At 41.5% G+C, this 24,284-nt stretch overlaps 1 protein-coding gene and 1 pseudogene across 2 annotated transcripts; both read left to right on the top strand.

Annotated features, from left to right (window-relative positions):
* Nucleotides 1-1,430: 1,430 nt before the first annotated feature.
* Nucleotides 1,431-6,431, top strand: LOC104761078 (chaperone protein ClpC1, chloroplastic). Its single transcript, XM_010484107.2, has 10 exons — nucleotides 1,431-1,775; nucleotides 2,396-2,975; nucleotides 3,277-3,392; nucleotides 3,501-3,620; nucleotides 3,712-3,897; nucleotides 4,105-4,320; nucleotides 4,410-4,627; nucleotides 4,712-4,787; nucleotides 4,869-4,958; nucleotides 5,054-6,431. The coding sequence occupies exons 2-10, from the start codon at nucleotides 2,402-2,404 to the stop codon at nucleotides 6,245-6,247; spliced, it is 2,790 nt and encodes a 929-aa protein (XP_010482409.1). The 5' UTR covers nucleotides 1,431-1,775; nucleotides 2,396-2,401; the 3' UTR covers nucleotides 6,248-6,431.
* Nucleotides 6,432-6,822: 391 nt separating this feature from the next.
* On the top strand, nucleotides 6,823-15,361 carry LOC104763353 (chaperone protein ClpC1, chloroplastic-like; annotated as a pseudogene). Its single transcript, XR_015588274.1, has 6 exons — nucleotides 6,823-7,567; nucleotides 7,699-7,914; nucleotides 8,008-8,228; nucleotides 14,593-14,668; nucleotides 14,740-14,829; nucleotides 14,941-15,361. The product of XR_015588274.1 is annotated as a chaperone protein ClpC1, chloroplastic-like (transcript).
* The last annotated feature ends 8,923 nt before the right edge of the window (nucleotides 15,362-24,284 follow it).

Below are 24,284 nucleotides of genomic sequence, written 5' to 3'. Positions count from 1 at the left end.
AAACATTTCATATGTGAAATGTGAATTATGGTTGTTTGGGAGTTTACACTTGGTCGATCTTTTAGAAGAGTACAATATGATAGCTTTTGACTTTTGTGCTAGATGAGTGGAGGATGGGGAAACAATTAACAATTAAACCACAATTTATTGAACGTCCTCATGCTATATAGCCAAAGCCAAACATGGATTATATATATATATATATATATATATATATCGTAGAGATAACTAGTTAGAGGAATTGAGATTGTAGAAATGAGATGTATCCATGCATTGATATGATGTTTTAAGAATCATATATTATTTCAGGGAACCCCCCCCCCCCCCCCCCCCCACCCCCCTACTCATGCATTAGGAAAAGAAAGAAGCACAAGCACAAAGTTCTATCACCAATCATGCATGAACCTTAGATACGAGTATAAAGTCCTCTAGTACGTGACACACAAATGAATTTTGGAAGATCAAACATATTTCAGGTTTTTGATAAATTGTGTAAAAGAAAGGCATATATCATTATTGATGATTTGATGGAAGCAATTTGCCAATCAGCCGATTAAAATGATGCAAAAAACATTATTAACCAACAAATATCGTATAATTCAAACCAGAACCTTTATACTAGGACCCCATTTAAAATAATATAGAGTAGGAATATTTTGTTCGGACAGAATTTGTTTTTCCACTGGAAACACTTAAATATTATAGGATAGATTTTTCTATGGCTAGACAATTTTAATATAGTTTTGTTTTTATCTTTTTAAGTAAATGTCTTAATGCGACAAGATATTTCTAGCCTCATTTCTACATATCCTTTATAATATATCTTCAAAGTCCATTACCTAAGTTGGAAATGTCTTATTTTCTATACCGCCTAAGTGTTTTTATTTTGGTCTACAAACAAAAGATATTTCCCCACACAGAGAAAAAAATAAGAGGTTGAACAAGTACCATGTCACGCTCTCGTCTTCGAAGAAATGAGAGGTCGGAGTAACACAAGTGTGTGCCTAAGTGGCAACGTCTAAGATTTATTATCAGAAAGATTCCTCAGCGATAAGTAATCAAAATTGAAAAGAAAAAAAAATAAATAAATGGTCTCGTACACGGAACCTCTTAACACCAACATATTGACCATTGAGTCCTCTGTCCAGATACATAGCGAAAGACCAATATTCGCATGGTACAAGCGTCATTTACTTTAGCCACTCATAGAACGTCACGCGTCATAATCTTAGACTCTCTAGATCGGACGGTGGTGGGGGTGGTCAAGTTTCTTTTCGCTAGATAAAATTTGGTTTAGTTCTGTAAACCGATTAGGAACATGTTTTTTAATTCAGAAAATTGAGTAATAATTTACCTGAATATAACAAATTACATCCACTAATATCAAGAAATTTTATAATAAACTGGTGAAATACCGATTTAAACTATTCAATTACGGGTCGGTTAATAGATCACGTAAACCGAATGGTTAAGTAAGTCGGTTAACCTCGTATGATATTTTGTTTTAGCTGAGCGTAATAGAAGTATTAATAGCGTGTACGCTGGTGTACCGAACAAGTGTTATAGACTCGCACCGTGTAAAGAAAAGAAAAAAAAGAAGAAGAAAGAATCGGACCGGAGAGAGAGAGAGATAAGGGAGGGTGAAAAGAAAGAAAAAAAAAATCAAAGCACACAACACCATATCCATTTGTTTTTTTTCTTCATTTCTCTCTCTCTTCTTCGTTCTTCTTCGACCTTACTCATTTTGATCCTGTGTTACGCTTCAATCGAGCTCGGTGAGTTTTTCTTTTCTTTTCACTTAGTCTCTGTATTCGAATTCTTTCGGTTTCTTGTGTTGGTTCTGTGATGTTTGTTCTTGAAGCTGTATTTGTTGGAAAAGCTAGGGTTTTGTGTTTTTACTTGTTTCTTTGGTTTTAGTTCGAATTTGTGCCATTTATGAGGTTTCAGATCGTGAATTTCGTGTGGATTTTGCTCTTTTTTTGTTAGTATTAAAAGTCAATTTTCATTTGTTCATTTCTGTGTAGTGTTTCGCTTTGTCTCCGTCTTCTTTAGTAGCTTTCTTTTGATCGGAGCTAAGTTTGAATTTTTAACTTTCTGAGCTTATACTTGTGTTTGGGAGCTCTCACTTATCTTTTATTTTTATCATCTTTTTTGTTAATCGAATTCAAGCTTTATCTTGTTAAGCTTTACAAGTGATGGGTTCACTTTGCTTTTCGATTTTATTTGTTTGTAAATCTTTTTGTATTTTGTCTGAATTGTTCCATTGAAGTTCTTGAGCTTCATTTGGTAACAGTTTTATGAGTGTAGCTGTTTCTTCAGGTTGAGTGATTGGATTGTTTTACTAACTCTCCTTTTTTTTTTTTTTTATTGTTGAAATTTTTCTTTGATGATGTAGGAAGTCATGGCTATGGCCACAAGGGTGCTGGCTCAATCTACTCCACCGTCTTTGGCCTGTTACCAGAGGAATGTCCCCTCACGTGGTTCTGGTAGATCGAGAAGATCGGTGAAAATGATGTGTAGTCAGCTACAAGTCTCTGGCTCAAGAATGCAAGGGTTTATGGGATTACGTGGGAGCAATGCCTTAGACACTTTAGGAAGTACCCGTCAAGATTTCCATTCCAAGGTGCGGCAGGCAATGAATGTCCCCAAGGGGAAAGCCAGCCGGTGTACCGTGAAAGCAATGTTTGAAAGATTTACGGAGAAGGCTATCAAAGTTATTATGCTTGCTCAGGAGGAAGCTAGAAGACTAGGCCACAATTTTGTGGGAACCGAACAAATTCTTCTTGGTCTCATTGGTGAAGGTACTGGAATTGCTGCTAAAGTTTTGAAATCCATGGGGATTAACTTAAAAGATGCACGTGTGGAGGTTGAGAAGATCATTGGAAGGGGCAGTGGTTTTGTTGCTGTTGAGATCCCTTTCACTCCTCGTGCCAAGCGTGTTCTTGAACTCTCACTAGAGGAAGCTCGCCAACTTGGTAAGTTGTTAACACCCTTCCTCTACAACAAGTCTTTTGCTTTAGTCTGGAGTCTCTATGTGGGTTCATTGTGAAGTGTATTATTATCCACTGTGTTTATTGTGTACAGTTAAGTATTATTATCCCGGCGTAGTGAAGAGTGGGGCATAAAATATTTTATTTATACTTTAAATACCTTTCTCAACTTGTTTTTTGTCCAGCTTTCCTGCTGTTAGCTGGTTTGGCATGGGCTGCTTATTTAATTTTACACCCTACTTAGCGTTCCTATTCCCTTGTGCTAATTACTTGTGTTGAATATCAGGTCACAATTACATTGGATCCGAGCACCTTCTGCTTGGGTTGCTGCGTGAAGGTGAAGGTGTTGCAGCTAGAGTCCTTGAGAATTTAGGTGCTGATCCTAGTAATATTCGCACTCAGGTAAAGCAGTCATCTTATTTAATAAACTGATAGTTTCAAGTTTTGTTTTTTATATGTTTTTGAAATTTTATATTAAAAAAATCTAACTTAATTGAATTGGATGGCTAGGTGATACGCATGGTGGGTGAGAACAATGAGGTAACTGCTAACGTTGGGGGAGGAAGCAGTAACAATAAGATGCCAACCCTTGAAGAGTACGGGACAAACTTGACGAAACTGGCTGAGGAGGTAGTTATTTGTTAACCTGACGATATGAGATTCTCTTGAAGAGGCAAGATCAATTGAGACTTAAAATCATAATCTTTTCGTTTGACCTCAGGGTAAATTGGACCCAGTTGTTGGAAGGCAGCCGCAAATAGAACGTGTGGTGCAGATTCTTGGCAGGAGAACCAAGAACAATCCTTGTCTTATTGGAGAACCTGGTGTTGGTAAGACAGCTATTGCTGAAGGACTTGCGCAACGAATTGCCAGTGGAGATGTTCCTGAAACCATTGAGGGGAAGAAGGTAAGCAAGCATGATGTTTGTTTGTGTAGACTAACTTTCTGGCACTTGTTTTTGTGAGAGAATATCCATGCTGATTTGTTTTTCTTACCATAATAATTTGAAAAAAATACTTAAGAGTTTAGAGTCGCCCTTAATTTCCTGTGATTATGCTAGGTAATGCAACAGTGATCTGATGGTTCTTGCCTTTTTTTTTTTGTTTGACATCAGGTTATAACACTTGACATGGGTCTTCTAGTTGCTGGAACAAAATATCGTGGAGAGTTTGAAGAGAGATTAAAAAAGCTTATGGAGGAAATAAGACAGAGCGACGAGATAATCTTGTTTATCGATGAAGTTCATACTTTGATTGGGGCTGGAGCAGCGGAAGGTGCAATTGATGCTGCTAACATTTTGAAACCAGCTCTCGCTAGAGGTGAATTGCAGGTAATTATTCTTTTTCATCCCTTTTACATGACAATGCGCAGTTTTTGTAATTTATCATTGTTAACTTAACTGTTGTATAATCATGACAGTGCATTGGAGCGACAACATTAGATGAATACCGAAAGCACATTGAGAAAGACCCTGCGTTGGAAAGAAGATTCCAGCCAGTTAAAGTACCTGAACCTACAGTGGATGAAACTATTCAAATCCTTAAGGGTCTGCGAGAGCGATATGAAATTCACCACAAGCTTCGTTACACTGACGATTCTTTAGTAGCAGCTGCTCAGTTGTCATACCAGTATATAAGGTGGCTGTTCTCGCAGATTACTTGTTAAAGTTTATGTATGGGTGTCATAAATATTACTTACATCTGACTCTCCTTTGATTCCAGTGATCGTTTCCTTCCTGACAAGGCAATTGACTTGATCGATGAAGCTGGTTCTCGGGTTCGACTTCGTCATGCACAGGTGTGGTGGAATCACATGCCAGGAGTTTGTTAGTTACCATTTTCAATGTTAGATCATTGTTTAACATGATTATTTATGCAGGTCCCGGAGGAAGCTAGGGAGCTTGAGAAGGAGCTTAGGCAGATAACAAAGGAGAAGAATGAAGCTGTCCGTGGCCAAGACTTTGAGAAGGTACATATTGGTTTGTATTAGTTCATTATATAACGTTTTCTTTGTCAATTTAGGGGACAATAAGATGTCTTATGAGATGTAAATTTTTGTTTCAGGCTGGGACACTTAGGGATAGAGAAATTGAGCTTAGAGCTGAGGTATCTGCTATCCAAGCAAAAGGAAAGGAAATGAGCAAAGCAGAGAGTGAGACCGGTGAGGAAGGTCCTATGGTCACGGAGTCAGACATCCAACACATTGTATCTTCATGGACTGGTATTCCCGTAGAGAAAGTATCAACTGATGAGTCTGATCGCCTTCTCAAGATGGAAGAAACCCTCCACAAACGTATCATAGGCCAAGATGAAGCTGTCAAAGCCATAAGCCGAGCCATTCGCCGTGCACGTGTTGGACTCAAGAACCCTAACCGTCCGATCGCTAGTTTCATATTCTCAGGTCCAACCGGTGTTGGGAAATCCGAGCTTGCCAAAGCTTTGGCAGCTTACTACTTTGGTTCTGAAGAAGCCATGATTCGTCTAGATATGAGTGAGTTCATGGAGAGGCACACTGTCTCCAAACTCATCGGTTCACCTCCTGGATACGTCGGATACACTGAAGGAGGTCAGCTAACAGAAGCGGTTAGACGTCGCCCTTACACAGTCGTTCTGTTTGACGAGATCGAGAAAGCCCATCCAGATGTTTTCAACATGATGCTTCAAATCCTTGAAGATGGTAGATTAACAGACAGCAAAGGAAGAACAGTTGACTTCAAAAACACACTTCTCATCATGACATCGAACGTTGGAAGTAGCGTGATCGAGAAAGGAGGAAGACGTATTGGGTTCGACTTGGACTACGACGAGAAAGACAGCAGTTACAACAGAATCAAGAGCCTTGTGACAGAGGAGCTGAAGCAGTACTTCAGACCAGAGTTCCTGAACAGGCTAGACGAGATGATTGTGTTCAGACAGCTAACAAAACTGGAAGTGAAAGAAATTGCTGACATCCTGTTGAAGGAAGTGTTCGAGAGACTGAAGAAGAAAGAGATTGAGCTTCAGGTGACTGAGAGGTTCAAAGAGAGAGTAGTAGACGAAGGTTACAACCCAAGCTATGGAGCGAGACCATTGAGAAGAGCCATCATGAGGCTGTTAGAGGATAGTATGGCAGAGAAAATGCTAGCGAGAGAGATCAAAGAAGGAGACTCAGTGATTGTGGACGTTGACGCTGAAGGTACCGTAACTGTGCTGAATGGTGGAAGTGGAACTCCCACTACATCCTTGGAGGAGCAGGAAGATTCTCTCCCCGTTGCTTGAATAAAAATGGCAAAAGTGCGTTTCTCTTCTTTTGCTTTGCCCCCTAAATGAATTATGGCAAGAGAATTTGGGAGGGGGCTTTCTTAATATACATTTTCTAAATATATAAAAAAAAATGTAATGTATAGATGACATTGTGTAGCTTCTTGTTCAATGCTTTTTAAGGACTTTTCTTTGGTTCCAAGAGGAGCGTTTATATTGGGTTTCAAACTCCAAAGAGTGTTTAGGATTAAGTTGGAAACAAAGAATTACATATGGAATCGGTCAAACCGTAACAAGGCCATGAAGACCTAAGAGAAATGAAAAATTATATGTTGAACATACCAAATCCTGAAAAAATAGTCTGCTTTTTTCTCCCTGATAAAGAGGAGGGGCGGTGAATGTAACAGACAATTGGTCAATGGGCCTATAGAAAATGATACTAATTTCAACTTACCAAACCGGAGTGAAAGCATTCCATATATCTAAATCGACGAGAAAGAGTTAGCGGGGTACTAGGGTTTTTTAGAAGAAATCTTCGCTCACCACTTGTATTTGACAAAAGACAACAGATCCTCATCTCTGTCATTCCAAGTATGCAACGATTTTCGGGATTACGTGGGAGAAATGCCTTTGACATTTTTGGAAAAACCCGTCTATGTTTCCATTCGAAGGGGAAAGCCAGCCGGTGTGTCCCAAAAGCAATGTTTGAAAGATTCACTGAGAAGGCTATCAAAGTTATTATGCTTGCTCAGGAGGAAGCTAGAAGACTTGGCCACAATTTTGTGGGAACCGAACAAATTCTTCTTCGTCTCATTGGTGAAGGTACTGGAATTGCTGCTAAATTTTTGAAATCCATGGGGATTAACCTAAAAGATGCACGTGTTGAGGTAGAGAATATTATTGGAAGGGGATGTGGCTTTGTTGCTGTTGAGATCCCATTCACTCCACGTGTTCTTGAACTCACTCTAGAGGAAGCTCGCCAACTTGGTAACTACTCCCTTCCTCTATATAGCGCAAGTCTTTTGCTTTAGTCTAGAGTCTCTATGTGGATTGCTTGTTATGTACGGTACCTATTCCCTTGTGTTAACCTGACCCTATGAGATTCCCTTGAAGAGATTAAAACAATTGAGACTTCTTTGCTTCTGACCTTAGGGTAAATTAGACCCAGTTGTTGGAAGGCAGCCACAAATAGAACGTGTGGTGCAAATTCTTGGCATGAGAACCAAGACCAACCCTTGTCTTATTGGAGAACCTGGTGTTCGTAAGACAGCTATTGTTGAAGGACTTGCACATCGTATTGCCAGTGGAGATGTTCCTGAAACCATTAAAGGGAAGAAGGTAAGCAACTAAGCATGAAGGTTTGTCCTGTTCTCATGTCTTGTTGACAAGTTTGCTTATTTAAATAAATCAATGCTTATGAGTCAGTATGATCTGATGGTTTTTGCGTTTTCTTTTTGTTTGACTTCAAGGTTATAACACTTGACATGGGTCTTTTAGTTGCTGGAAAAAAAGATAGTGGAGAGTTTAAACAGAGATTAGAAAAGCTTGTGGAGGAAGTAAGACAGAGCGGCGAGATAATCTTATTTATCAATGAATTGCATACTCTGATTGGGGATGGAGCAGCTGAAGGTGCTATTGACGCAGCTAACATTTTGAAACCAGCATTCGCTAGAGGTGACATGCAGGTACATTATTCTTTTTGATCTGTTTTACATGACAATGCTCTGTAGTTTTTGTAATCTATCATCAGTAATTTAACTATTGTGTAACCATGGCAGTGCATTGGAGCGACAACGTTAGATGAATACATAAAGCACATTGAGAAAGACCTTGCATTGGAAAGAAGATTCGAGCCGGTGAGCGTACCTGAATCTACTGTGGATGAAACTATTCAAATCCTTAAGGGTCTGCGAGAGCGATATGAAATTCACCACAAGCTTCGGTACTGCACTGACGATTCTTTAGTAGCAGCTGCTCAGTTGTCATACCAGTATATAAGGTGGCTGTTCTCGCATATTACTTGTTAAAGTTAATGCAAGGGTTTCATTAGTGTTTGTACCGGGGATTACACAGTTTAAACAAATAAGATTTAGTGGGAAAGAGCGAGCAAGTTCTTTATTAATCGGGAAAAACGTGAGATCGTCACTTAAATAAGTCGAATTAGAGCTTGTTAGTTCACAGACGAACTAGTAAGCTTACAATGACGAACTGAAAACAAGAACGAATTATACGAGAGATAATAGCAGTTTTCGATGCAAAGTATTGCTCTGTAGGTATTGTCTGCGGGTCCGGATCCTTTCTCCAATAGATGTCTCGAGCTATTTATAAGCGAATGTAGAGTTAGAGCACTCTAGGGTTTTCTGTGTGAAATCCCGAGATTGTCCTCCGAAGTTGGCCTATTTCCTTCTATCTCTGGTGAGTCTTTGTTGGGCCGAGTTGGCATATGGGGCAAAGCCCATATCCAACAATAGTCCCCCCCTTAGTCCGGCGAGCGAGGTATTTCTGCGATCGGCGGGCGTACTTTGAATCTTAACATATGCCTTCTCGGCGTTAGGCGTTCCAGACTGCTTCAAGAAGATCTAACTTTGTGCGGTGATGGTTCAAGCGATAGTTTTTGTTGAGCTCGGAGCTCGTTCTGATGTTGTATGCATTGAGTGTGGTGTTCTGGAGCGCGAAGCTTGTATGAATGTTATGTGTCTTGAGCACGTCTTTGCGGAGCGTGGCGCCTGGCGCGTGGAGCGTTGAGCGTGGATCTCATCTAGATGTTATGCGCCTTGAGCACGTTTTTACAGAGTGTAGTGCTTGATAATGGATCTGCAATGGTTGAGGACGGAGTTGCCGCACATAGTTCGTAACCAAGGATCAAAGAAATTGAGCCAGACCGGCATGCGGAGATTGAGGTCGGCGAGTTTGAGATTGAGGTCGGCGAATGAGTTTGAGGTCTCCGAGATTGAGGTCGGCGAGCGAGAGAGTGAGATTGAGGTCGCCACCGAGAGTGAGATTGAGTTCGGCGCCGAGAGTGAGATTGAGGTCGGCAAGAGTGAGATTGAGCTCGGCTTAAAGGGAGATCATTGTCATCGAGGTTGAGATCGTCGTCGTCAAGATTGAGATCGAGATCGGCGAGTGAGATTGAGGTCGCCACCGAGAGTGAGATTGAGCTCGACGTCGAGAGTGAGATTGAGATCGGCGAATGAGTTTGAGGTCGGCGAGACGCTGCACGATGCCCCGGAGTTCGGCAAATCCTCATTCTAGGTCGGCGCTTGTCCTACCATTGGGGCAAGCTCCGAGGTCAACTCCTAAGATGGGTGTTTATGATGTGCGCTCGCATTCCACGTCCAAGCTGGAGGTAGGCACAAAACTGGAGGTCGGCATCAAACTTGAGGTAGGCGCCAAGCTGGAGGTCGGCACCGAAATTGAGGTAGGCCCCTAGGTAGAGGTTGGCATCAAGCTTGAGGTAGGCACCAAGCTGTAGGTTGGCGCTAAGCTGGAGGTCGGCACCAAGCTGTAGGTAGGTGCCAAGAGACTCGAGTGTGAGAGTGTCGAGCGTGAGAGCATCGAGCGTGAGAGTGTCGAGCGTGAGAGCGTCGAGCGTGAGAGCGTCGATTGTGAGGGCGGCGAGCATAAGAATGGCAAGCACGAGAGAGTCGAGCGTGAGAGCGTCGACTGTGAGGGCTGCGAGCATGATAGTGGCAAGCGTGAGAGAGTTAGTGTGAGAGCGTTTGACTGTGAGGGCGTCGAGCATGAGGGCGACAAGCACGAGAGAGTCGAGCGTGAGAGCGTCGACTGTGAGGGCTGCGAGCATGATAGTGGCAAGCGTGAGTGAGTCGTGCGTGAGAGTGGCAAGCGCGAGTGAGTCGTGCGTGAGAGTGGCAAGCGCGAGTGAGTCGACTATGAGGGCGTCGAGCATGAGGGCGACATGCATTTGAGCGTATGTTTGATATGCAGCAAGGTTTTGTGCTTTACTGGAGTAAAGTGGTAGGCGATGAGCAAGTCTCGCCATACCTTTAAGTGTGGCTTTTGTGTCCGGCTTATCCTGTTGGTGTTTGGGGTTGGCAAGAACTTGCAAGCCGGAGCTTGGCTTATTAGTCCAGGCGCCCTCAAGCTTGTGCGAGACTTGCTCGGCTTTTTGCTTGGTTTCGAGATGTATTTTACGGGGCGAGACGTCTCTCGGCTTACCCTGTTACGTGTTTCGAATACCAAGTTTTAGGTTGGTAGTTGAGATGAGCTCGTCGTACCTTTTAGGTGCGGCCCTGGTGTCCGGCTTACCGTGTGGGTGCTCCGAGGTCGGCAAGAGTGTGCAAGTAAGAACTTGGCTTATTCAAACTTGACCGCCTGCTAGCTGAATGCGAGACTGGGCTCGGCTTTTTTTTGTGCGGATTATTTCACCACTGCATCCATGTGGAACGCGTTTTTAATCGAACACCTGGCCAGGGTGACGATGTAGAAGCTGGACACTCGTTAAGACGGACTCGTTCGAGAGAGCTTATTTGACTAAGAGTACTCTTGCGAGTTTAATTTTTTTTTTTTGTAAATGTCTTCTTTTGAAGAGTTGATGAGCTCGGCAAGTGAGCGTTCTTTTTTTTTTTTTTTTTTTTTTTTTTTTTTTGCTAATGATATTATGATGTTTAACTCACCGTTGATCTTCGGTGTTGAGCTGCGAGTTGGTCGTCGATGTCGAGCTGCGAGGCCATTGTTTGGGTTGGGTTTATGGACAGACCATTGCGTAAAACCCAAATTGTGAAGGTTTGGGGAGCTCTTGCGTGATCCCAACTCCTACGTGGGTGGTTTGTCGTTGGATTGATGACCGGCTTGCAGGTAGTAGAGACGAGCTTGGTAGGTCGACAACATAGATAAGTTTGAAAGGTCAATTGTTTGCCAGGTCGCCAAGTATGAATGTTGGGAAGATCAGAGCTAGTGAGGTCGTTTCTCGCGATATTGGAGATATCAGAGGGTAGCGAATTGGTTTGGGCGAGATCGCCATTGAGAAGGATCAAGAAATAATGGGTTTGCGCCCAACTGGTAGTGTCGCTGCTATTGAAAGAGACTTGTTGAGAGGTCGACAGGCTGGGTATAGTTGCCGCGAGCTTAGCAAGACTTCCCACGAGGTCGCCCGTGGTGGTGTTAGACGACCTGGAGTGCGGCGTGACTGAGACTTCGCAGATCTGGGTCCTGTTAATCTACGCGAAGGTCGCGAGGGCGAGGGAGGCGCTACTGAAGGTGTCGCCTTCACAGGTCGTCGGATCGGAGGTGATGCACATATGGTCGGTAAATCATTAGTTGAGTTCGGCAAATCGCCTATTCTCGATCGGCATATGTCCGATACTTGGTTGTGTGGCGATGACGAAAATGCAGATCGGCTTGCGATTGAGGACGAAACCTCTATGGTTGGAGGGCGGCGCAAGTTGGGGTTTCGCGCGATCAGGATTGAGATCGGTCTTTCGAGCATGGAGGAGGATCGATTGGAGAGGGTGAGCGGTTGTGCGTCAGATTTGGCGAAATCGACACTATGAGTGAGGGGGTCGGCCAATGGAGGTCGGTGGGGCGTTGTATGGTGCCCTAGAGGTCGTCCCTGTGTGGGCGGCATATCTCCAATCCATGTCGGCACTTGTCTAACCGTTAGGGTGAAATCCGAGGTCGGCTCATAATTGGAGGTGGCAAAGTTGACTATACAAGTATATTGGAGGTATATTGGGAGATATGAGCGAGAGAGGTCAGCAGGATATTCTCCAAAGAACAAAACCTAGCCGCCGCTCGTCCCTTCTTTGCCGATAGTCGGTCGGCAGGATATTCTGTTGACCGTCGATCGAGATGACCTGATGGTGGTCGGCGGTCGCCCTTGTTCAGCCCGCGCGCACAGACTTTGAGGGCGGCATCATAAGAAACAAATCTGACCTAGAGGGGGTCTAGGGTTTCCTTCGTGAATTCCCGAGATTGCCCTTTTGCGGGAATTAATGACTTGCTTCCAATCTTGTCGGGCCGAGAATACAACTAACGAATCTCGTTGGGCCGAGTGGCATGTTGGGCATAGCCCATATCCAACAATAGTCCCCCCCCTTAGTCCGGAGAGTGGCAGTCCTTCTGCGATCGGCGGGCATACTTAAATCATCCGTAATATGCCTGCTCGGCACAGATTGTCTCGGTTTGCCTTTGGGGACGAAATTGTTATAGTAGCTCTTTTGTAAATGCCAGGCTCATCTTTCGAGAGACACCGTGAATATCCAACGGTCCTTACTTTGAGCACGGTATTCGATGAATTTCCGGAAACGGGGCATGTCGCAGATCGAGGTGACGGATTATGGCAGTAAAATTTCTGTTTTATTTACTTATTTATGTATCCACTCTCTTCTCCTTCTTCTTCACTTCCCCCACTTCCATAAGAAGGTAACTTTCTCTCTCTTTCTTTTATTTTTATGCTTTTACTTCTTTTTCTTTCTATTTTTCTGTTTAGTTGAGTTACTCCCAAAAACCCCTAGCTTCCGCCGCCGAGCAAGGGATCGGCTTAATGCGGCCACGACTGGGGTCGCCGATGGTCGATTCATTATCGCCGGTTCACCCAGATCGGCGAGGGTCCGCCGTTGCAGATCCGGAATGTCAAGCTCGGCCCTGTGAGATCGGTGGTTCTTCGTTGGGAACATGTGCACGTAATGGGGTCGATCTCGCCGAACGGAGCTCGGCGCCGCTCCTTGGTTTCGTCGATCGAGAGGTCGGCAATCCTAATTTGAGGTTGGACGAGGTCGGCGAGATGGAGCAGGGAGATCGCCGAAGAGGGTTGTGCCATCGGAGATCGGACAATCGAGTTGAGGTCGATCTCGCCAAACTGAGCTCGGCGCCACTCTCAGGTTTCGTCAATCGAGAGGTCGGCGGTTAGTTTGATCGAGGAACGCGGCACGACGACCAAGTTGCGAATGGGGTCACTTGTGACCCGATTGGGATCGATGTGGGAGATCGGCGATGTGGGCTCACTTGTGACCCGGTCGGCACTTCTCACGGTGATGCTTTCGACGGTATCGATATTGATATTAGGGAAGAGTGGAGTTTTGGTTTCAGCAACAAGGGTTTGACCGACGATCATGATTTTGACGACATTCTTGAGTTTGGTGAAAAGTGGTGGTTTCATGGATCTTTCTTTGGCTAACGAGAGGCCTACTACATCACCCATGGTTGTTACTGGAGGTAGAATGGGCACTCTGAGCGCTCCCAGAGTCGATGGTGTCTCGGTGCTTGTTCCTCTATTGTTGGAGTCAGTTGATTTGATTAAGGTAAGCTTTTTTATGTTGTAGCGAGTGTGTCAAGTCGCTCGGCTGTTCGCATGTCCTGGCTAACGAGAGTGTCGATGATAATCTACATCAGATCGTCGAAGTTGTTTCTGCGTCCAGCAAGCAAGGGAGCTGAGAGGGCGGCACCGTCAGTGAAAACTGGAGCCATGGTTTGGAGATGCTGGGCATGTGTGGCAACAAGAGGTTCTGATGGCGTATCGGGCGCTGGTGTAGAGGTTGTGTTGTTCGGAGTAGCGCCCTCGATTGTTGTCGTCGCGGAAGGTGGAGGTGAGAGAGTGGCAGTGTTGGTGACCAGCTGGTCTGCAGCAGGTCCGGCTTCAGCGTGTGCAGCTACAAGAGGCTCAGAGGGCGCGTCGGGCGCTGGTGGAAGGATTGTGCTCGGCAGTGAGCCTTCGGTTGGGCTCGGCAGGGAGCCTTCGGTTGAGCTCTCCAAGGAGTTCGGCAGGGAGTTCAGCGGGGGAACTGTTCGTGTTCTCGTTCGCCCCCATCGTTGTTCCGTTGGCTGCTCCGTTACTTCGTTGAGGTTTTCGCTGGGGTTCGTCATGAGTCTTGAAACTTCGAGGAAGTGAGGATCGTCGGTCTTGATTCGTCAAAAGAAGCGCTTTACTCTTGCCCCACGGTGGGCGCCAATTGTTTGTACCGGGGATTACACAGTTTAAACAAATAAGATTTAGTGGGAAAGAGCGAGCAAGTTCTTTATTAATCGGGGAAAACGTGAGATCGTCACTTAAATAAGTCGAATTAGAGCTTGTTAGTTCACAGACGAACTAGTAAGCTTACAATGACTAACTGAAAACAAGAACGAATTATACGAGAGATAATAGCAGTTTTCGATGCAAAGTATTGCTCTGTAGGTATTGTCTGCGGGTCCGGATCCTTTCTCCAATAGATGTCTCGAGCTATTTATAAGCGAATGTAGAGTTAGAGCACTCTAGGGTTTTCTGTGTGAAATCCCGAGATTGTCCTCCGAGGTTGACCCATTTCCTTCTATCTCTGGTGAGTCTTTGTTGGGCCGAGTTGGCATATGGGGCAAAGCCCATATCCAACAATTAGTATTACTTATATCTCACTCTCCTTTGATTTCAGTGATCGTTTCCTTCCTGACAAGGCAATTGACTTAATCGATGAAGCTGGTTCTTGGGTTCAACTTCGTCATGCACAGGTGTGGTGGAATCACATGCTAGGTGTCTTTTAGTTACCATTTTCATTGTTTAACATGATTTTTTAATGCAGGTCCCGGAGGAAGCTTGGGAGCTTGAGAAAGAGCTTAGGCAGATAAGAAAGGAGAAGAATGAAGCTGTCCGTGGCCAAGATTTTGAGAAGGTACATATTGGTTTGTATTTATTCATTATTTCCATTATATAAAGTTTTCTTTAATTGTCAATTTAGGGGACAATAAGATGTCTTATGAGATGTAAAACATTTTCGTTTCAGGCTGGGGCACTTCGGGATAGAGAGATTGAACTTAGAGCTGAGGTATCTGCTATCAAAGCAAAAGGAAAGGAAATGAGCAAAGCAGAGAGTGAGACCGGTGAGGAAGGTCCTATGGTCACGGAGTCAGACATCCAACACAATGTATCTTCATGGACTGGTATTCCCGTAGATAAAGTATCTACCGATGAGTCTGGTCACCTTCTCAAGATGGAAGAAACTATTCAAATCCTCAAGGGGTCTCTCTGAGAGCGATATGAAATAATTCACTACAAGCGCTTAGTTACGAAAAGAAGTAATTTTCATTAAGGAAAAGGTTTAAGATATATTCTCTATTTAAAATATATAATTTCTGTTCTTTTTTTAAATATTGATAGTGGTGGCTCTATCCATGATACTCAATTTAAGATTTTTTTTTTCAAAATTACCACTTTTAATCTATATTTTAGATTTTTTATATATAAACCCTATAAAAATAATATACAACATTATACACATTTTATACATCCTTTAAAAATTAGAAATATTTTTAATAACATTTTATACATGCAATTCATTTTTTTCGTTAGTTTTTCTTTTTGGTTAAGAAAAAAATAAAAAGAATTTTATATATACATATCTAAAAATATGTTTAATTATTTTTAAAAAGGAAATTTGTTTGTTTTTTATATGTGTAATTAAGAAATTTGATGGATAGATTTAACAGTTGTTGACACGTATAGTGATCATGTTAACTAAAACAAATTTAGAATAACCAAATAATATATAATAAAATTGGACTATTGCTGTCGAAAAAGGGGTACTCAAATACGTTAACATACAATAGTTTAGATTATTACAACGACAATTATCCATAACTAAAAAAAAAAAAATTAAAATCCAATAGAATACATTGCTAATCATATTGGAACCTAGCTAGCTTAAGGAAAACTGAAATTGATATAACATGGGATTAAGAGAACACGTTTCATAATGAATTTGGTATTAGTGTAGAGGAAAGCGATGTCACATAGTGGAACCTAGCTAGTGCCAGTTGCACAGGTACTATTAGATCTTCGTAGATTTTGTATAGATTCGTGATATGAATGGAAAAAACAAAGGAGGAGTCGTACCATTACAAAACTCTTATTAGTTTTAATTTTAATAAATGACTTTTAGTTATTTTATTGCATTGTAGGCGATGATATTTGATTTAGTAAATGTTATCTCTCGTATCATGCGGATGGAGACCTCTCTATGTATATATATATCGTATATTGAAATGTACGTTAGTCTATCTCTAGGTTGATTTATTTTTATTAAACATTAACAGTTCGATCATAGTGACGACTGAGGTGAATACAGACATGCGAATTGTTGTACAAAGTTTATATTCTTAATAGTCTTTCATCGAGACGTGAAAGTAAAAAAAAAACAAAAAAAATCGAACGAGTAAATTGGTCAAGTAACAAATGTTTAATTAATGGAGGAAATATATAACACTTCAAATTCATTTTCAAATCGTTCTTAAGTAACTGGTCTCGTGTACCTTTCTTATGATTAAATGTAGTCTTGAATCAAAAGAGTAGTACAAATAATAGATCAGCGAGCCGCTAATTAAATGCGTTGGATAAAAAATAAAGGTTTTGTGCAAAGTATTTGATTAGAAAAAGAAGCTGGTCGGGGGGCTTCTACAAAATAACTACACTTCGGACTTTAGTATACTCTTTAATATTCTCACTGGCCAAACTCTATCTAATACGCTTCATATCATAGTGAAGTATGTGTTTCAGGCCACGATATATGTCATATGGCGTGAACGCAACAGAAGAAGATTTGGTGAGTTCGCAAGCTCTTCGACAAACCTCATTAAAGACATTGATCAAACGGTGAGGAACAAATTACTCTCCCTTCAAAAGCATGGTTCGAAGAAGCATATATCAGGATGGGTTGTTTCGTGGTTTGGCTCAAGATCAAAAGCTATACTTGCTCTGAATTTCAATTACTTTGCCTTGTTTTCAGCATATTTAGGTAAAGGATGCATATAACGTGAACAGGGTTTTTTTGGGTGAATAAATTTTACATTCATTTCAAAAAAAAAAAAAAAAAAAGGCAGAAAGAAAGAGATATTGGTGAAGAAAGTATGATGCCAATAAATGTTTAATTTCCTCATCCGGATGAGATTAACATGCATGAATCATGATGATGTCTATCATATTTATAAATTTACAAGCCTCTTGCGGACCTTTGACGTGAAAAACATGTCAAATACAAGACAAGTTTACAACCATGCATATATAGCGTACATCATAATATAAACTCCATAAACCCCATACAACCATGCGTATATATATATTTAGATGCATTTGGTAGAAAAATGGACTACGCTACAAATTGATTTGTATATATTTTGCAACATTTATTGACGAATACAATACTCTTTGAAAGAATGTATCACTTAACTTTATTTTTGTTACAATTGATAATTATAGCTAGATTCGCATTATATTATCATAAATTATGTGTCATTGCAACAATTAGAAGAAAATGTCAAAAATAATAGTACTAAATAGTCTACATAATTAAGAACATAGTTGCCGATAAATTTGAGAGGATAATTAATTATACGTATTTTTCTTTATCGTAAAAGTATCCGATTTTTATTTTTCTTGAAGAGTACCCCGATTATATCGAAACAAAAAGGGTATTTATGATTATTTGTCTTCTTTGTATACCCAACGGTATCATGGGATTGGACTTCACACCTTATTTATTTATTTTTATTTTTTTTATCTTTTCTTTTGTCTTTTATGAAAAGGATATGTCCTATGTCGATCCAAAGTGGGAAACGGACAAAACCTTTTATTTTATTTTTTCTTACATAAATAGACAACAATTTGTATTACGGTATCCACATACATATTATTTGATGAGAAACATCACGCGGCATTACATTTTTAAATCTGAATAGTACAGTATCTAAAATCTAGTCTTTATGTCCGATTAGTTAAACTGTGCATATAGATCTTGGTTCTGTAATATTTTGGACTTTAGCTGTGGCGGTACGTTTTGGAATGTCACAAGGTAATATAAAGATCAAAACTATATGATTGATATAATTGCCTTCTTGTTGTTGTACATTAACTTTTTGATGTATATGTGTTACAGGCCCGACCCTCTTATGAGGTACAACAAGCCTTTGCATTAGGTTACTTCTAAATATAGTTCTTTTAGGGCCACACAAGTTTTGAATGCTTACTTTTGGCTGGTCAACACAAATGCATCAAAATTGGTTTAGTAAACATGTTCATCAAGTTCAACCACGTGGTCGTTCTTTCTTACATTTAATGGGTTTTGTTGATTAACTTTTTTTATTTTTCAACCAAATATTAAATAAATTAAAAAATTACTTCAAGATTGGTTGTCCAAACAGGAGGATAATAGTTTACAAAAGAAGTTTCAAAAATTAAAGATCTTGAGGAACGGGCTAAACAATCTATCCTGACATTGGACTCACGAGGGATTCTGATCAAGGTAAACGAAGGAAAAAATGATCGGAGCAAGGAGAATTCTTCCAGCAGATTTGAGAAGGTCGGCCAGTCATCGGGTAGCTGCAACATCGCGATTAATTCTGCACAATCCGTCTTGAAGGCTTGACAATCAACCCCAGCCGCCAACAAGGACTCCATAGCCCACATCAGAGCTTGTAACTTCGCATGTAAAGGGGTTGGGCCACGTCTATGACTTCGTGCGCCCAGAAGAAGCGTTGAATCTTCACCATCACAATACCACCAACCCATACCCTGGAATGGATCTGAACCTTTCCATGAACCATCAACCTGACAGCGTGGAGAGGGCACCCGCACCTCTTGAGGAACCAGGGGATACTGATAACCCCCGAGAAAGATTTGGCCTCCTCCCACAGTAACCTGTCATTAATCTCCTGGTTAACTTTTATTCATTTATTGATTTGTTGATTAACTTTTTAATTGGTACTTTTATTCATTTTTTTTTCACGTTATGAGCTTATAATTCTTAGTATTAGAATTAAAAAGTCTAAGGGGGGTGTATTCAACTTGACATTTTAAGTGATTTGTGTGAAATTTACAAATTCTATGTTATTCAATCATAGATTTTAAAAAGTCTATTAAAATCCACTGTTATTGAACTGATGATTTAAAAATCTACTTTAAAATCTATTAAAATCTCTTGTTATTGAACTGATGATTTAAAAATCTATTTTAATAATTTTGGATTCTGGAGGATTTGTTTAGTTAAAAATACAGAAATCCAAATCTCATGGTTTTAGGTGGGATTTGAAAGAATTTTACAGAAAATCATGTGAACTTCCCTAAAATCTATCAAAATTCTAAATTTCCTAAATTCCATCAAATTCTCCAAAATCATGGTTTGAATACACCCTCCTAACTAAATGATTGATCATCATTTTATTAATTTGACTAAATTTTAGAACATGGTTTTATTACTTGTAGCTTCTTATTATCATTATTATTTTTTAAATAACCTTTTAAGGTGTCCTTCAGTAACTAAAAAGAAAATACAAGGATTCATTACCTAAAAAAAAAGAAATAGACAAGTATTCCATGAATTTGCATTGGAAAAAACAGAAATTGTCTAAGAATTAATGATGAAAGATGATCATCTAGTCACCTAATTTTTGAAAATCATCATTATCTGCTTAAATTTTAATTTTTACTCTTCCATATGGTTACTCAATGCAATTACTTCAATAAACAATTTTTGTATTTTATATATAGTATCATAACAGAAATTACCCGCCAAAATGTGGTGATAATCTCTTGACAAATAATTTGTCCAAAAATATAAAATCTTCTTGTCAAATAAAGGATATTTTCAATATATGTACGTATTGTAAATGTTTACTGTAATGGATGATTTTATTGAGTACAATCGAGTAGCTATATATACACATAGAGAGAATTCTAGACTATTCTATACTATATAATTACATGATATTATTTACATAATTAGAAGATATGATTGATCTTGAATATGTGATCGAATAAATCATTTATCATGATTGATCCTTAATACGCCCCCTCAAGATGGAGGGACTTGGTGTAACTCCAATCTTGCTGGACATATGAATGAATGGTGCACGAGACAAAGGTTTGGTTAATGCATCCGCCAGTTGGTCCTTGGTAAAGACATAGACAACACGAAGAGCTCCAGCCTGAACCTGACTGCGAATGAAGTGGTAGTCCAAAGCAATGTGTTTCATCCTTGAGTGAAAAACCGGATTTGCACAACGATATGTGGTGCCCATATTATCACAGTATATTGTTGGGACAGTAGGTAAAGCAATGCCAAGTTCTTGAAGTAATGAACAGATCCATGTGAGCTCCGACGAGGTGTTTGCGACTGAACGATACTCCACCTCTGTTGAAGAACGTGCAACACCCTTCTGCTTTTTAGATGACCATGATATAGGATTGTGACCAAATTAGACGACATATGCATTAGTGGAGACATAGTCATCGGAATCTCCTGCCCAATCAGAGTCTAAATACGCATGAAGTGTGTTAGGATTTTTGCGTTTGAGAAAAATACCATGTGAGTATGTGCCCCGTAGATACCGTAAGACCCGTTTAACTGTCTGCCAATGAGTGGATGTAGGAGCATACATAAACTGTGACAATCGATTGACGGCAAAGGAAATATCAGGACGAGTAAATGCCAAATACTGTAGACTGCCAACCGTGCTTCGATATTCAGTGGGATCAGAGAGACAAGTGCCGGAGTGACGAGTGAGTTTTGGTGTTGTCGCCATTGGTGTAGTGACCGGTTTTGCCTGTAGCATGTTGGTTCGTCCTAGAAGATCGAGTATATATTTGCGTTGATTGAGATGAAGACTTGTGGCCGTACGTGTAGCTTCAATTCCCAGAAAATAAGACAAGCCCTCATGAGCTTTCACCGAAAATCTGTTGCCCAACGCATCAAGAGTGCGAGTGAGAAGAACATTGTCATTACCTGTGACAATAATTTCATCCACATATACCAACATGTAGACAATTGATCGGCCTTGACGCAAGATAAACAGTGATGTGTCTACAACGGAGTTAGGAAAACCAGTGGCAAGAAGATATGTCCGCAACTCAGTGTACCACGCTCTTGGTGCTTGCTTGAGCCCATAAATGTCTTTCCGTAGTTTACAAACATAATGAGGTCTATCTTGATCAATAAAACCAGGAGGTTGAGACATATATACTTCATCAGTCACCGTACCTTGTAAGAAAGCATTGTTGACATCCAGTTGACGAATCGGCCAGTCACAATCAACAGCAACGTTCAGCACAACCCTGATCGTTGTTGATTTTATTACAGGACTAAAGGTCTCTGCATAATCAATTCCAGGCTGTTGATTGTATCCCTTAGCCACTAATCGAGCTTTGTATCGGTTGATTGATCCATCCGCATTGAACTTAGTTGTGAAAATCCAACGACAACCAACAAGGGTTACATTTTTCGGAGGTGGAGGAACAAGATCTCAAGTATGCTCACGAACTTGGGCGTTGATTTCAGCAGTGCAAGCACTCAGCCACCGTTTATCTTTGAGTGCTTGAATAGCCGTACGAGGTTCGGATGGAGGAGACGAGGCAAGAGTCGCAATGAGCAAATATCGCTTGTTTGGTTTGGCAATACCATCCTTTGCTCGGGTTGACATTGGATGAGTGTTGGCCGGATTTGGTGGAGGCACGGGATTCAGCGGCAGTGGAGGCACTGGATTCACTGGCGATTGTTGAACAGAGGAGGAGGTCGAAGACGAAGTAGAATCCCCCGATTGAGAGAGCGAACTATTTGTGTTTGGGCTTAGGTTTTCTTGTTGGTTATTATTTTCTGTTTGGGCCTGGTGAGGGTTATTGGGATGTTGAAGTGTTTTGTGAGGAGGTTTGTTGGACTGGGCCGCAGGTTGCGGCCCATTTTGAGTAGGAGCAGTGGGCTTAGAGGAAGAGGAGGAAGACGATGAGGAAGAAGAACTTACCTGAGAGGAGGTCGAGGGTGAGGATTCTTCGTTGCTAGAGGCGACAGGGTTAGTTGAGGGAGATGAGAGTACCGGCGAGAGTGGAGTAGTAGGAGACGGCGGTGGATTGGACGGTGAGGTAGGGTGACGGACCATGCTCGGGGGGAATAAATGTATGAGGGGAGATGCAGAATCCAACGACGGTGACAGATTCGATGACGGTGACAAATTCGATGATGCTTTGAACGGGAACTCATCTTCAAGAAATTGAACATGTCGCGATATGTAGATCCGGCCGGTAGCAATATCTAGGCAATAATAAGCACTTTGTGTTTGTGAGTATCCAAGAAAAGCACAGCGTTTGGACCTGACGTCGAGCATATGTGAAGCATATGGACGCAACCAAGGGAAGCAGGCACAACCAAAGACTCGCAGTTTTTGATAATTTGGCGTGGTGTTGAATAAGCATTGATACGGAGATTGATTGTTCAGAACTGGCGACGGTAAGCGATTAATGAGATATACTGCTGTTGCGAAGGCGTAGGACCAATATTGGGTAGGCATTGAAGCGGTAGATAGTAGTGTGAGACAAGTTTCAACAATGTGACGATGCTTACGCTCCGAAATTCCGTTGTGCTCCGACGTGTGAGGTGGCGTCGTATAATGCGTAATTCCATGAGAGGATAAGTAACTTCGTAAGGCAATGTATTCGCCGCCATTATCAGAGTACAAAATTTTTATCTTCTCACCAAAGTAATTCTCAACAAGCGGATGGAAGGCTTTGAAGATGGTATGAACATCAGATTTCTTCCGTAAAGGATAGAACCAGGTATACCGTGTGAAATGATCTATAAATATGAGATAATATTTGTAGTTGTCTATGGAGTGAATAGGTGAGGTCCAAACATCCGGGAAGAGGTATTGTAGTGGTTTTGTGGAAGAAATAGAGGATGAAGCAAAAGGCAACTTGTGGGTTTTATTAAGCAAACATTCCGAACAGGAAGAAGCAGAAAGCGTTGATAAAGGTAAAGAGAAATTTGAAACAATGGTTTTCAAAACTGCCGAAGACGGATGGCCGAGACGAGCATGCCACAAGGAGAGAGTTGTCTTTAAACTGGAGGAAGCATTCAAAGCCCGAACGTGAGATGATGGAAGGGGCCACTCATACAATTCATTCTTTGTCATGCCTTGGAGTAACAGGTCCCCCGTGCGAAGATCCCTCACCTGAAAGGAACCGGGAACAAGTGCACAGAGACATGATTAGAATTACATAGTCGATACACATAGATTAGATTTTTATGTATATTAGGAACACACAACACGTTTTGTAATGCAAACGATTTAGACGGAGAAAATAGAGTTGTGGAACCCGTATGAGTGATTGGAATATCGGAGCCATCACCAATTAGCACTTCGTTACCTCCATTATATGGTTGATGGAGAGAGAGATTTTGCAGATCAGAGGTGATATGATGTGTGGCACCACTGTCTAGAAGCCATGGGTCGGAGTTGTAGGAGGAACCAATAGCCAAATTAGCCCGAGGCTGCCATGGAGTGAACGGACTAGGTTGAGAAGATCCAGGAAAGGCAGAGTTACTCTGGAATTGAGGACAGCGTTTGGTAGAGTGACCATGAACACCACAAAGCTGACAGCGTCCTTGATAAGGACGGGAACCACGATAATTTTTGTTGTAGGATTGTGTCTAATTCTGACCTGATGTGTTGTTGTTGTTGTTGTGATTTGTGTTGTTGTTGTTGTTGTTGTGGCGGTTCTTGTTGTTGTTGTATTGACCTTGGCGGTTGTAATTGTTGTTGGACCGATGAGTAGCCACATTCGCCGTGACAGGAAGGAGAGACGGCGTAGCAACAGCAGCAGAGAGAAGCTTAGCTTCACGAGTGCGGAGACGTTCGTGAACGTATGTGATGGGAGGTGTAATGTCGCGACTTTCGATTTGATCAATGATGGGTTGATACTTATCAGGAAGTCCATCAAGAATGAGTTCGATTTGTTCATCGTGGTCCATTGGCTTGTCCAGATTGGCAAGAGTGTCAAAGCGCGTAATCATGCCCTGAATGTAGTTATCAATCGTATTATCACCTTTCTTCCACGCCTTGAGCTGATCACGTAATTGTTGAACATGTCCCCGACTTGGTTTTCCGTATGTGGCCGCCAGAGTAGTCCAGATCTCGGCAGAGGAGGAGGCTCGTGAGAGAAGAGGCTGAACAGCAAGTGATATGGAGCCGAGGAGAGCACTGTAAAGGAGGTTATCTTGTCGTTGCCACAAGATAAACGCTGGATTGGGAGTAATGACATCATTGGTGGTGGTGGTTGATGGTGGGATTTCCGTGGAGCCATCGAGATAGC

Source organism: Camelina sativa, chromosome 18 (assembly GCF_030686135.1).
Source record: "Camelina sativa cultivar CO46 ecotype springtype chromosome 18, ASM3068613v1".
Lineage (NCBI taxonomy): Eukaryota > Viridiplantae > Streptophyta > Magnoliopsida > Brassicales > Brassicaceae > Camelina > Camelina sativa.
Note: the sequence above shows the minus strand (reverse complement) of the source record. Positions and strands in the feature narration are given on the sequence as shown.

Bases quoted from the DNA above. Each gene is read 5' to 3' on its own strand.
- LOC104761078 (XM_010484107.2), top strand. From the start codon at position 2,402: ATGGCTATGGCCACAAGGGTGCTGGCTCAATCTACTCCACCGTCTTTG. The intron at 3,621-3,711 runs GTAGTTATTTGT...GTTTGACCTCAG, and splicing joins TGACGAAACTGGCTGAGGAG to GGTAAATTGGACCCAGTTGT. The intron at 3,898-4,104 runs GTAAGCAAGCAT...GTTTGACATCAG, and splicing joins AAACCATTGAGGGGAAGAAG to GTTATAACACTTGACATGGG.